Source organism: Zeus faber (assembly GCF_960531495.2).
Source record: "Zeus faber genome assembly, chromosome: 12".
Lineage (NCBI taxonomy): Eukaryota > Metazoa > Chordata > Actinopteri > Zeiformes > Zeidae > Zeus > Zeus faber.
In genome coordinates this window covers 6,547,749-6,561,171 of record NC_137196.1, presented here as the reverse complement: position 1 = coordinate 6,561,171, position 13,423 = coordinate 6,547,749, and the positions used below count along the sequence as shown (strand labels likewise).

The 13,423-nt window shown below is 45.3% G+C and overlaps 1 protein-coding gene across 1 annotated transcript; it reads left to right on the top strand.

Annotated features, from left to right (window-relative positions):
* Nucleotides 1–3,929: 3,929 nt before the first annotated feature.
* Nucleotides 3,930–13,010, top strand: jcadb (junctional cadherin 5 associated b; the record flags this gene model as incomplete). Its single annotated transcript, XM_080011233.1, has 3 exons — nucleotides 3,930–4,333; nucleotides 7,958–11,835; nucleotides 12,976–13,010. 3 exons carry the CDS (start codon nucleotides 3,930–3,932, stop codon nucleotides 13,008–13,010), a joined length of 4,317 nt encoding a protein of 1,438 aa, XP_079867359.1.
* Nucleotides 13,011–13,423: the final 413 nt, after the last annotated feature.

The following is a 13,423-nucleotide window of genomic DNA, read 5'->3' as shown; positions in this document are numbered from 1 at the left end:
TATCTAAATTATCTTTTTCTTTCGAATGTATATACTGAGCTGCTGCAATGTCCAAATTTTCCCTGTGGGGTATCAATACAGTACCATTTTATCTTATTTTATATTGTAATGCACATGTAAGTCACGTTTCCTGGTCAATGCAAAAAAAACACAAACAATTAATTAATCATATTAATGTTAATATAGCTGCAGGCAGCAATGCACAGGGTCCGGGTTAGTCTCGTTAGTCACAAATTTGAGTTTTCCGAGCCGAATTACAATTTTCCGAGCTCCCACTGAACACAGCATCAGTTCAAACAAATTTGGACGTTCAAACAAAAATGGACCGCACAGATCCTGCGCCAAGCAACCAATACACACCAATAGAGTCTAGACTGCAGCACACCGCGCACCTCGCCCCATGCGAGAGCCCCCAGAGACACAACCTGCACATATATGTGACAGCCGGGTACTTTATGGTCACATTTCTAAATTTCACATAATATGAAAGTGTAGAGCTTAGAAACAATGTATCACTTGTGGGAATCAAGCAAATATTTGGGAAGCTATGACTTATTAAAGATTAAGGTTTTGGAAACAGAAGTTCTGTTTTAAAGTTTTAAAAGCATTTTCAGACTTTTGCAGCACAAAATACACATTTAAAAACACAATTAGTGCTTTTAATGGTTACATTTGGATAGTGCTGTACTCTTTCAATGATATAATGTATTCTGAAATAGTATTTGAATCATTTATTTACAAAACATATTGGAAAATGCATGATCCAAGTTAATCCTTTAATTTTTAGTTTAAGTACATTTTTTGTTCATTCTAAGTTCATGCTCACTATAGTAGCATGGCCCGTCTATTATTCTGTGCATTTATGCATTTATTGTTTCATAACAATGATAGTTTTTCAGAAGGTGGCACTTTTGAGATGGCGTGCATGAAAAAACGTATCACTGGTAAACTACAATTCCCAGAATGCAAACGGTGGGGTCTTCCCAGCTAATTGCATTCTTTCATTCAACAGAGTACTTTAAAGTGCTAATCTGTGTTTGTGTTATGGATTTGCGTCCACTATGTGCTGTCTCCATTGTTGGTGGCGGGGTCCACCTTTCCGGGCGAAAACGCAAAGATCGGGGTGACCTGCAAGAAACGAAAGGCCACCTTAAGTGACCAAGAAAAAACAATTATTTGCAATTATTTGATCACAAGGCATACTGTGGAACTTTTGAGAAAGTAATTTGTTCGTAAAACCCAGATATAAACTCAAACATGGCCGGTTTGAATGGAATTCTGAGACTTATGGATTTCCACTTTAAACAGGCAAATTTTCGTCTAGCCTCGTTAACATAACATGTGGTTCTTGGATAGTCACTAGACTAGGCTGTATATTCATTCTCAGAGATGTCGCCCGAGGAAGGCTGTGGATCGTTTGCGTCACGTCCTAAACAGAAAGGGCAAAAGTTGCCGAAGCCTTTTTAGGGCAAAAACCCGCCGCTCGTCTTTCAAAGACTTTGGCCCCTGACGCCAAAATCGTCTGCTTAGTCACAACACACACACACACACACACACACACACACACACACACACACACACACACACACACAACATGTATTCTTATAATCCTACGAAACCAATGGAAAATCAATTGTTCATTTTCACTGTACAGACTTCATGCATTTTTCTCTTCTTGTAGTAATTTTCTTCACACAACCACTTCACATGACACATGATATGATATGGCTGACCGCTAGCCATAACCCACATTTTTGTATTTTTAGTATTTTTAGAGCTTATAGAGCTTACTGTGCATAATCACCGGGTGTCAAGACATTTCACTGCATATATGTATCACCGTATGTATATGTATGTGACAAATAATCTCTTGAACTTGAACTTGAACTTGAACCCTAGAAAGCTAAAAAACAATGCAGTAGAATCGGAATCAGAATGAGTTTATTCCGCCAAGTACAGTTTCAAACATAAGGAATTTGCATTTCTCTACTGATAATAAACAGTAAAAAAGATAAATAAATAACAATAAATAACAATTATAAAATGCGAATACAATAAAAATAGCCAAAAATACACAAATACAGGACAGAAATAGCCAAATATATAAAAATATACAGAATATACTACTATACGGCAAGTCCATTGATGGACAATTGACAGTGACACTTGCCGTGTCATCAATGTGTTTTAACTCTATAAACAAACTGTAGGTCATTGAGACGGTTTTATCTTATTCTTCTTCTTCTTCTTATTATTTTTAAGGGTCCAGACTGCAGGGTTCTTTTTGTAAACGAAGGGATTCTGTTCACATCTAACCCGGTGTTAGATGCAGTGTTGTGTCTCCTCCTTACTTTGTGGGATTCGAGGAAGTCGTAACAAACTGTAGTCCTGTAGTTTTCCGATGCGTTTCAAGCCCATGAAACGCATCGGAAAACTACAATAGGACCCGGAGGCAGGAGACAGTCGGGTAAAGACAGTCGGGTTGCGCTGTGTAAACCGCATCGTGGTTGCTCTGCAAGACGAGCAACCAGGAGACGACAGACAGGGGGGAGCCCATGCTGCGTTGAAAGTAAACGCGGAAGATCGCGCTGCATTTCAGAGAACCTGGGAAACTGTAATACATACCTAACACGACTAAACTGCACCCTGCGTATTGCTGCCTGCAGCTGTGTTTTTTATTCTTATTCTTGTTATTCTTACTATTATTATTATTCTTATTATGATACAAACATATCATTTAATTTGAAAATTTGATATTATTTTAGAGGGTTTTTGTTTAAGTCAGTTAGCAGGAGAGTTTTCTTTCGTTAAAGGGGCAATTGACAATTTTTGTGCCGCTGTCGCAACGTTTTCCTCAGAGGTCTCAACATCTGATTAACACTACTTTAGAGGGAAATTAGAGAAGAGAGAAGCATGTTCACTGAAGAGGTGAATTGAAATTGTCACAATTTTAGTTAAATTTTATTTCTTTTGGTTCAATCATAGACATAATAGACGTACATAGACGCCGCATTGACTGGTTCGGCTCGTTGCTGCGATAGGTCAAGGTCGGCGCCATATTGGAACGGGCAAGACTGGCCTGTAAACAAATACAAGTTAACAGGGAGCTGCGCTTTTTGTGGATTAAAAAGCACCATAACGTTTACATTTCTCAACCGATTTAAATAAGTCGTTTTTATATTCAAGGGTTTATGATCTAGCTGGAGTAGATTGCTCCACCGTCCGCCCATCGGCTAATGGCTGGTGGTGTCATTATTCCATAGCCATTACACTCTGGTTGATCTTACCAAACTAGCTTTGTCTACTGTCAAATGCATATTGAAATAGGAAAATTAGGTGACTAAATTAAATTTGTTGATTGTGTGGTTGTTGATCAAAGTGCGTATAGTGTTTGTTTCTGGGGGTTATTTATTTAGTTATTTTATTAAATTTTTTTGTATAAGTATTACTGTTATTATTTTCATTTTCATTACTATTAAATTATGTTCCAATTCCTGAATCAGTTTCCCATCCCTCACCCTGCATCATCACTTACACATCAAATTTCTACAGATTTGTTTATTTATTGTGTTGTTATTCTCATTAAAAAAAACTTTGAGTAGTAGTAGAAGTAGTAGTAGTAGTAGTAGTAGTTAACCCTGCCTTTTTTGTCCCACGCAGTGATGACCTCCGCTCAGCCAAAGAGCTCCAGCCTCCGCCAACACAAGCAGAAGAAGTAGCTCTGCGCATAAGTCAACACACACACACACACACACACACATACACACACACACACACACACACACACACACACACACACACACACACACACACACACACACCTCTCTGCCCTCGAGAGAGAGAGAGAGAGAGAGAGAGAGAGAGAGAGAGAGAGAGAGAGAGAGAGAGAGAGAGAGAGAGAGAGAGAGAGAGAGAGAGAGAGAGCCACCATGTACAGCGTAGAGGACCTCCTCATTTCCCACGGATACAAACTGCCCAGGAGTGCCCCGCCGCCACCGTCGGCCACGCCCTCCTATGACAAGCGGCCCACTGACTGCCCGGCGCGGGAGCTGCTGGACACCGGCGGTCTCAGCGGTGGGCTTGGCAGCAGTGGTCTCGGCCTCGGTCTCGGTCTCAGCAGCCGGGCGGGCCGGCGGGACGGGACCTTCAATGGGTATGAGGCAGAGCGTGGGGCCCCTGCCAGTGGGATCTATGGCAGCAGGCAGGCGCTGCTCAAGGGTTACCCGGCGCTGGACGGCGAGGCCGGGGAGCGCGGCCTGAGGAGGAAGGAGCTGGGCCTGGTCAGTCTCATGGACATCCAGCCCCTGGGGGACTCGCTGGCCACCGACAGCGGGTGAGTACTGCCTTCTCCCCCTCCTCCTCCCCCCTTTCCTCCTCCCCAACTTCACATCTTAATACACACCCAGGAGTTCACGCACACACACATGCTTCTCACACACACACACACACACACACACACACCCTCGATGTGGCCCCCTGGTATTGCTTTGCAAACCCACGTCTGCACTGCGCAGGGTCCCCCCTACCCACACAGCCTCCTTCTTTTTCTTCCCCTTCCCTCCTTAACTTCCTTCCTCCTTTCCACCCCCCCACCTCCCTTCCTTCCTCCCTAAATCCCTTCCTTCCTTACTTCCATTGTTACTTCCCCCATTGTCTCTCCCTCCCTCCTTCATTTTCATCCTCCCCTTTCCTGCCTCCCTTCCTTCCATCATTATTTCCTCCATTGCTCTTTCCCTCCCTTCATTTTGTCCTTGCTCCCTCCATCCCTCCCTGCCTCCCTTACTTCCATCATTACTGTCAACCTTCCTTCCTTCCTTCCCCCCTACTATCCCCTTCCTCCCTAAATCCCTTCCTTCCTTACTTCCATCGTTACCTCCTCCGTTACCTTCCTTGCTTCCTCCCTCCCTCCCTCCTTCCCATTCTTCCCCTCTCCCTGCCCCCTCCCTGCCTCCCTCCCTCCCATCTTTACTTTGGTCCATCCGCAGCTGCAGAACACTGGTGGCCGCAGCGGCACCACTGCCTTCTCCTACGTCGGGATTTGAGGAATCTCGAGAGATGGCCTTTGCCTTTTTCACAGCCATATTTTGAAATCGCACCTACAGTATTCGAGCATGTGAAGGTTTGCTCGATCCCCTTAGACTGCAATGGAGAGGAGAGAACGGAACATGCCCAAAGACAGGCACGCGCGTAATCACTCCACTGTAAACACGGGCAACGTCGCATAACGCCCAGCACGTGCTCTGTGATGTAAGCATGTTGCTGGGCAAGTGTGCACAGCGCGGCTTCCCACCGCTGCACAGCCGAGCATATGCCGCCGCCCGAGATCTGCTCGCTGCGCTGCTTAAATGAATGAGTCGGGCAGTCACTAGCGCACTGACTCAGCCTCTCTCTCTTGCGCACACTCGCGCTCCACTGATACAAACTGCCCCCCCCAAAAGGTTAATTGTGAAGGTTGTTCTGTATTTCTATATTACTTTCGATTTTTTTGATTTTGATTTTTTTTTCTGAATGTCTGGTTGCTGTTGTTATTTTCTTTATAGCAAGGAAGGGACTGGTGTATGTAACGTTTGACCAGGATCCCATTTCCACAGGTTTTTAATGGCCACCCGAGCTCTTGAGCTGTTGTAGAGCAGGAATTAAAACCACTAATGGCAACCTGAAGACCCTGTTCTTTTAGGAACACCTTAATACCTGATCCTAGCTTACCTGTGACTAACTTTTCCTGTTCTTGTTGATGTTGGCTCGTTTTAAGAGTTGTATTAACATATTGCACTAACAAAATATGAGTACTTCATATTCCAAATATATATAGATTCCTTACAGCATCTTGCACTTGTATCTGGTTGAATTTAGAAACAGGGTGCTCAGGCACTTTAATTTGAGGTTGCTCCAATGGTCGATGTATCCTTCAATTGTTTCTAGTCTCTTTGGACAAAAGTGCTAAATAAATAAATGTAAATACAGATGTCTCAGCTCCTGTCTAAAAGCTGTGGTCAGGGTGATCCATGACAGAACTGTTGACCTGGTGGACATTTTGGGAGAAAACCCCCATTTCATAGTGAATGAATACTATTTTTGAAAGCGTCCTATATTGCGCATATGCTTAATAATAATAATGAGCTGAATTGAAAATGAAGAATGTAAGAGCGCTCATCCTTTTTTGAAGTTTTGAAGTTAAACTTGAAAGCAAACAAAGGCTTTTTTTTCCCAGGCTGGGACTCGAAAGAGCAAATCTAATATGTATATAATATTGCAGTACTTGCACAATTTTGTGGCATCTTCACGAGAGCAGAGAGCTGCCGACCTAAGCACCCTGGCCTCAGGTGAGCCGGCCCCTTCTCTATCAAGTTCTACTGGGGAGACTTATTCCCCTCTGGTCCCCAAAGCAACGCTGATGCTGAAAGCACAAAGCATTATTTTACAAACGTGCAATATGCTTAATTCTCATTATCACAAAATGCTGAACAGCAAGATTTAAGGTTTTAAATTGGATGAGAAATCTTGAAACAAGTACTTGTTTGATATTTGCTGGTTGTTGTTTTGTTTTTGAGTCAGCCAAATATTTAGCTTGACCTTCATCTTTTCATCTTTGTGTGATAGGTCAGCGAAAGGTCAATATATATATATATATATATACATAAATAAACAAATGTAGCTTGAAATATGCAACGTGTATCTGTCTTATCATTATTATTAGGGGTCCAGCCTGCACACACCACAATCACTGATCCCACAACATGGTTGAGGTCTCATTAGAAACGGGACATCCCAGACCTCTCGTGGTTCAAGTTTGATCCATATCGATCTCCATTAGGAGCAGGAATTAGTGAAAAACCAACGAAAATTAACAGGAAGTTGAAGAATTTTGTTCTACCTTGATTGGTTTGTGAAGCAAGGCGCTACGTGACATCACAAACCATCCTTGTATAAGTAATTCTACGTGTCACCAGGACTCGGAAAACTTGACTCACAGCGTCAATACATGAGTTAATGCTGCCTTCATTGGAAACTGGAAAAATTGAACTAGTTTTCGACGTAATGCTGATGTAAAGATGAGCGACAGCACAAACTGAGGCTACGTTCCATGGGAACTCGAACATTTCTAATTGGTGTCGATTACAGACACCATGTATTGCTGTCTGCAGCTATTGTTATTGTTCGATTCTTTTCCTCAGAATATTTCGGGCTGAAACTCTGGAACAGAACAACGGCAAAAGCTACGAAAACAGTTTACAGAGCAGAAATTTGTGAAAACCCCAAAAATCTGACCTAAAGTAGCTGGACGGTCGTGCGTCACCGACATGCCAACATTCGAAAACTAATGGAACGAGATGAGATTTAGAGTAAGACGCTTTGTGACGGCATCATACTATGTACTATAGATGTGCACGTTATGGTTCAGAATATCCATTCGTACCGTGTCGGTGTAGAATAATAGAATCCGTGAAATTGTAATAAGGAGGATGAGGCCCCCCTGAGCTGATACAGCGGGTCTTCCTAAAACACTAGTTGAACTTGAACTCACAGTCCTTCCAACCCGAGCCCAGTGCAGCCCCCATCCCTGCAAAAGGAGAGCAATTAAAGAAAGAATTTGCGGTAGGAGCGAGTCCCCTCGGACCGCTCCAAATGTCCCCGCATTTAATCACAGAGCGCAGATTCGAGAACCTCTGAACCTCGGACACCTGTAATATGTACCAAACATGACTAAACTGGAAACTGTGTATTGCTGCCTGCAGCTATCTATTATTATTATTATTATTATAATCATTATTATTATTATTATTATTATTATTATTATTTTGACTGAAGCTTACTTGTTGTTTTGAAAAACATTTTAGTATTTTCTATAAGAAACATTTTAGCCATTAAAATGACAATTAAAGTAATGTGCTATTTTTTCATCCTTTTTTTCGCTGTTTAAGAAACTTGCTAACACTGAACATTTCTGTCTTCCCAGGTTCTATGATGTCCCTAGTTTGACTTACTCTGAGCCATTAAGCCATGAGGAGAGGGACGTCTCCTACTGGAGAAGGCGGGGCCAGGACTTTAGCGTACTTTTGGACTATGCTGATGGCAGGGAGCTGAGGGCCTCCGCCGGTGCCTGGAGGCCACAGGCCTTGATCGCAGCGGAAGAACACAGGGCAGAGAGACATGCACAGCAGCTATGGGAGGACATTTCCTGGCTGAGGGACCTGGACGCTGCCCCCGGCCAGTTGAGGGTGACGGGGGAGAGGAAGTGCCAGAGCCTGGGCACTGAGGAATGGAAACCCGCAGTGGGGCTGGGGAGGCAGCTGTCTGATGGGGAAGGGGATAGGTGGGCTCTGGAACAGTACCGCCTGAGGACTAGTGAGGGTACTTTCCATCCCAGAACTAAAGCAAAGTCACAGTCTCTCCCTAGGGTTTTGTCGCCGGATGGGACCGAACGCAGAGAACTTGTTGCATCCAGGCCAAGCTTACCTGACAGACAGCAGAGAATGAATAGCACTGTTTTCACTGGGCCTTACAGTCGGTACATCTACAGCGGTGCTGTCAGCAGAGACAGGTGGGGCCGGAATGCCTGGCCAAGCAGCCATGTTGCACTTTTACCAAAGCCCAGGTTTAGCAGGCCGTTAAAGCCTCCATCATACGAGATTCACCAGCAGACTAGGGGTAGCGCAGAAATGCTCGCTATAGATCAGGGTGCCAGACAAAAAGACAGGCTTGTCTACTATCCCAGGGGTGGGGAGTTGCAGAGACAGGACTATTTCGCACAACACTCTGCCATCTTTGGTATTGAACCTCCTGGTTACATACCACCCCCTTCCTATAAAAGAGCCCCACCTCAAAGAGCAGTTCAACTAAACCGCAACGAAATGGCAAACCTTAGATGGAGGGCAGAGGCCCTGCAGATGCCCAACTCAGATCCTGGTAGATGGTTGTCGAGACAGGCAGGTTCATGGCTGGAACACTATGGGGATCGAGGTGCATCCTATCGGAAACCAGCACGGTCTGGGTATGAAGAACCTCCAGGTCATGCCCGTTACTTACCCATTGAAGACCCAAGAGTGAGACAAATCTCAGGAGGGCCCGTTGGAAATTCTCTCACTGACTCGGACAAGATCCGGAACATCAACAAAGAGATTCCCTGCGCTAAGGTTTTAGGACAATCTACACATGATAGTGCCTTTCCCCCACAACAGGGGCTAGCTCTCAATTCTGACATCCACAAGACATCTCTCAATGACAACGACAGCAGCAATCGGTGGTCCAACAGGGGAATAAACAAAGGTAGTGATAGTGTAGCTCCTGAGCAAAGCCGAAGTCAGTTTTTTCCTTCGTCCATCCTAGGTAAACCTCCACCGCCACCAATCAAGCCTCCCGACCAGGGTACAGTGGAAACTGTGACAGAGGTCAAAAAGACGGAGCCCCCGGAACCGCCTGAGAAAGACAAATCCAAGAATTTAAAAAAGAAACTTAGTGAGACCATTTTTTGTTTGGTGTCGGTTCCCGTTACCCCACAGATCGGTGGATCATCACGTGACCAGAATAACAATGACGAGAAGCCGCTAGACCCAGTGGACAGTCCTAGTGAGAACAAGACCGGCCACTTAACAAACCAAAGTCTCCAAAGCACATCTTCGGCTGAGGCTGAGCTGCAAGCACTGACTGGTAGCATAGCAAGCAGCAAAACAAGCAGCCGAGCCAGCAGCAAAATGGTGAAAAGATTACCCTGCAGACCTCCTAAGATAAACCATTACAAGGAGCTCAAACTGTCGGGATCCTGGCCTGCAAACCAATACAGAGACCAGGAGACGCAAACAAGTCCGGAAGTCCAAAAACCAGCGGCTCCCGAGACAGAAAACAAGGAAGCACAACAAGACCCTGTCCCCCAGGGCAGCGATGCTCCCCCGGATAGCAGCACTGTGGTGAACACTGCCTTCACTTTTCCCATAAAGGGGGTGAAGAGTTTAAAACTGTCCAGCAACAGCGCCTTCTCCCTGACCTCCACTTTCTCCAACCAGCTGAACAAGAGCACAGCTCAAACGCAAGCAGCCCCACCCTCAGGAAACATGGAGGAGGCCAAACCAGCAGCGAGTGGTGGGCAGGAGGCGTTTGGTCAGTTCCTCCTGAAGCCGGTTGGCCAACGACCATGGGATGCTGTCAAAGAGCTAGAGACTGTCAACAAAGACATTCAGGATCAGGAGCAACAGAACAGCAAACAGCCCAGTGTTGACAAGTGCATAGAGGACCTCAATGAGGCCTACAAAGACATCTTGGAGCTAGGCACTGCCAGCAATAAAGTACCCAATGGTTCTGTGCAGATCCCTGAACGTATCAAGATAAGGTTGACATCGGAACCCCTCAACAAACCAAGCAGCCTTAGGCGCAGCGCAGTGAGCTGGTCTGTTGATCCAGAGTACAGGGAGGTCAAGAGCGCCTTTTCCAGACCTGCAACAAAGTCCGTAACCTTCAGTAAGCAGCTTCGGGAGGAGCTCCCCGTCCCACCTCGGGAGACAGGCTTCAGAGAATACAGGGTCATGGCGCATCTTTCGCGCAGGAGGAGCAGCAGTGATGGTAGGACGGTGAAGCTCGACTTGCCGGATGAACCGATCGAGACGCAGATTTGTGACTTTAGCCCAACGACCAACACAGTGGCGGCCGAGGTTCCTTGGGCAGACAGACAGCCCATGCAGGATGCCTCCACACTCACCAGTCCACCTGATTACGAGGACATATGCCAGGCTTTGCGCCAGTCCAGAGACTCTGCCGATGTCAACGCAGCCTCCGCAGGCAGTTCCGGAGAGCCTCCTCGAGATCTCAACGCTGACTCCGAGGAGGAGTGCCCGATTTGCAAACGAGAACTAGAGAATCAGTTGAGACAAGGTCCACTGCCTCCGCTCCATGAAGAGAACAGCTCGGACAGTTCGACTAATCAAAACGGCAGTCCGCCGCAACGCGCTGCAATGGAAAGCCCAGAGGAGGATACAAAAGCAAAGGAGCCCAGTGAGTTTAGATTTAACCCTTTAGGGTCTAACCTATGCCTTGAAATGATTGAGCAACATTCGTCAATGGAGGACAAGGAGAGAGAGGTCCAGAGACCAGATGCCGCTTCGGCAGAGGACACAAACAGCTTCCGTGCAATTAAGACAGCAGAGATCAAAATAGAGAACAAAGCTATAGATGAGGGCGCAGTCAGGGTATCAGAGATGGATGTGCCTCTAGAGTCCCAAGTCACAGGGGAACAGAGTGTTAGAGAACCTCTCACTAAGGAAGAAAAGTTAGCTGACAGAGATGCCGCAACAGGGGACGCAACAGAAGGCGATGGAGACAAACAGACCCAGAAGGTGAAAGATGGATGCCAGGGACAGGGCTCTGTGACATCTGACAATAGACAGGACCAAGAGAAGAGGCCGTTTGCTGTCTCGGAGCATAGAGTCGTCTTGCGGACCCATCTGGGGAGGGACCACCCGGGGTTACCGGAGTTCCCGCCAGACAGATTGCCGCTCTCAGTGCCCCTGAACCCAGACCGCAGGCTGTCTTTGAGCTTGGAAGGGGAGAGGAGGGTGCGAGGGCCACCCAGCCGCTCAGTAAGCATGCAGGACAAGATGGCTGCTTCCCCTATCCGGGTGCCCTTTGACCGGCCCCCACAGATGAGGGAGGTGGACGCTGTCTACCGCATGAGGCGGCTCAGCATCCGTAGCACTGACTCTGGAGAGGGGGAAATAGAGGGGGAAGAGGGGCAGAAGGAGGAGACCCTCCCTACCCCACAGAGAGACCAAGTCTATGATAGTTTGGTCACCCATTCACAACAGGCTTCTGTAGAGACAGTGGTGCAAGATGCAGAAGCGTCATCAGGTACAGTTTGCATTGACATTCTCGTAGTTTTTATTGGATGTCAAAAAAGCCAATGGAGATTATAATGTTAATCTTGCATGTTTGAATATGATTGTACCCTGGACAATACATGTATGTGATGTTTGTGATTCACAATTTGTTCTTGATCTGAAAGCTCAAATAACAGCAAATTGTGTGATTTGAAAAAAAAATATTCAAAATGAACCGCTGTGACACATTATGATCCAAAGCAGTATTGCCCCAATGTTATTTATGCTTGACTGACGTTTGTTATTCTACAACAAATGCCAGTGCAAATTTAGACTTCCATTCATTTTTCCGTAGCTTTGATAAATTATACAGAAAATGTTTAGGAAATGTTTTGGTTTAGGCTCATACATTGTTTGTAAAAGATTGTTTGGGTTTGCCCCTATCTTGAACTCTTATAACGCAATTGGATCAAATCGCAACTTGATGGTGTAATTTCACAAAAATGGATGAACCCCCTCCATCTTCAGTCCAAAAATGATTTATGTTCCCATGATAAAATAAAGAAGAAAAATGGTCGATAGCAACTATTTGTATGACCATTAATCGTCACTTGAAATTTCATGACAATGACAGCTCTTTTAATATGTCTCTAATCACTAATTTACTTCGAAAAAAAAATCACCTTTCATGATACATTGATGTTTTCTCTATTGCTCACTGTGGCCTATTTGAGTTGCATTTCCTATTTGGAATTCCTGGTTTCTTATCACAGGGGTTCCCAAACTGGAGGACGACACTCGACACACTAGTAGAGGACCCCCTCCTCAAAAAAAAAAGTCAAAATACTTTGTCTGCCTATAATAAACTGCAGTTCTAATATGTAACTTAAACTGACAACAAAGTGGCAAATCTCACAACAAAAATCAGCATAATTTGTGGAGTTGAGTAAATATAGTTTGTGGTGGAGAAATGATAACGTGTGAAAAATAAAAAGAAATCAACATATATATTAATAATTTTGCTGCAGATCCCCTGAAATCCCTTTGAAGACCTCTAGGGGGCCTTCATGCCCCAGTTTGGAACCACTGTCTTATTTACAGTAATGAAACATGAATTGAGAAGCAGTGCAAACTAACTCAAATGATAATTTTTTTCATCTCTACACCCCAGATCCGAGCGACCCAGGCCGAGTGGAGAGAGTGTAAAAAAACGAAACAAAAGAAAGATCGCGACCATCATCACCATCAGAGTTTTTTTTTTAAGCTCCAACACTGTGACCTGGCTGCCTACTTAGAATGCCTTCATCCTTATCCCTGGGAGAAAGAAAAAAACAAGAGAGCAAAAAAAAAAAGACAACAACAACGACAAACAAACAAACTGAAATGGCCTTCTTGTCCGACGAGAGCATTGTGTACACGCACCCGACCCTCCTCACCCCTGGGCGTGCGGCCGTTGACTTCTGAGAGTGCTGTTCCACTGCCAAAAGGGAGGTGTCCCACCCCCACGCCCACCCCCCTCGCAAATTAGGGGGGGGTTCCAGGCTTCCAGGTCCCTGTCCCAGTCCCGACTCCACTTCCCCTCTTATGGGGTTTCTACGAGCTAGCGGCTTGACCCTCAT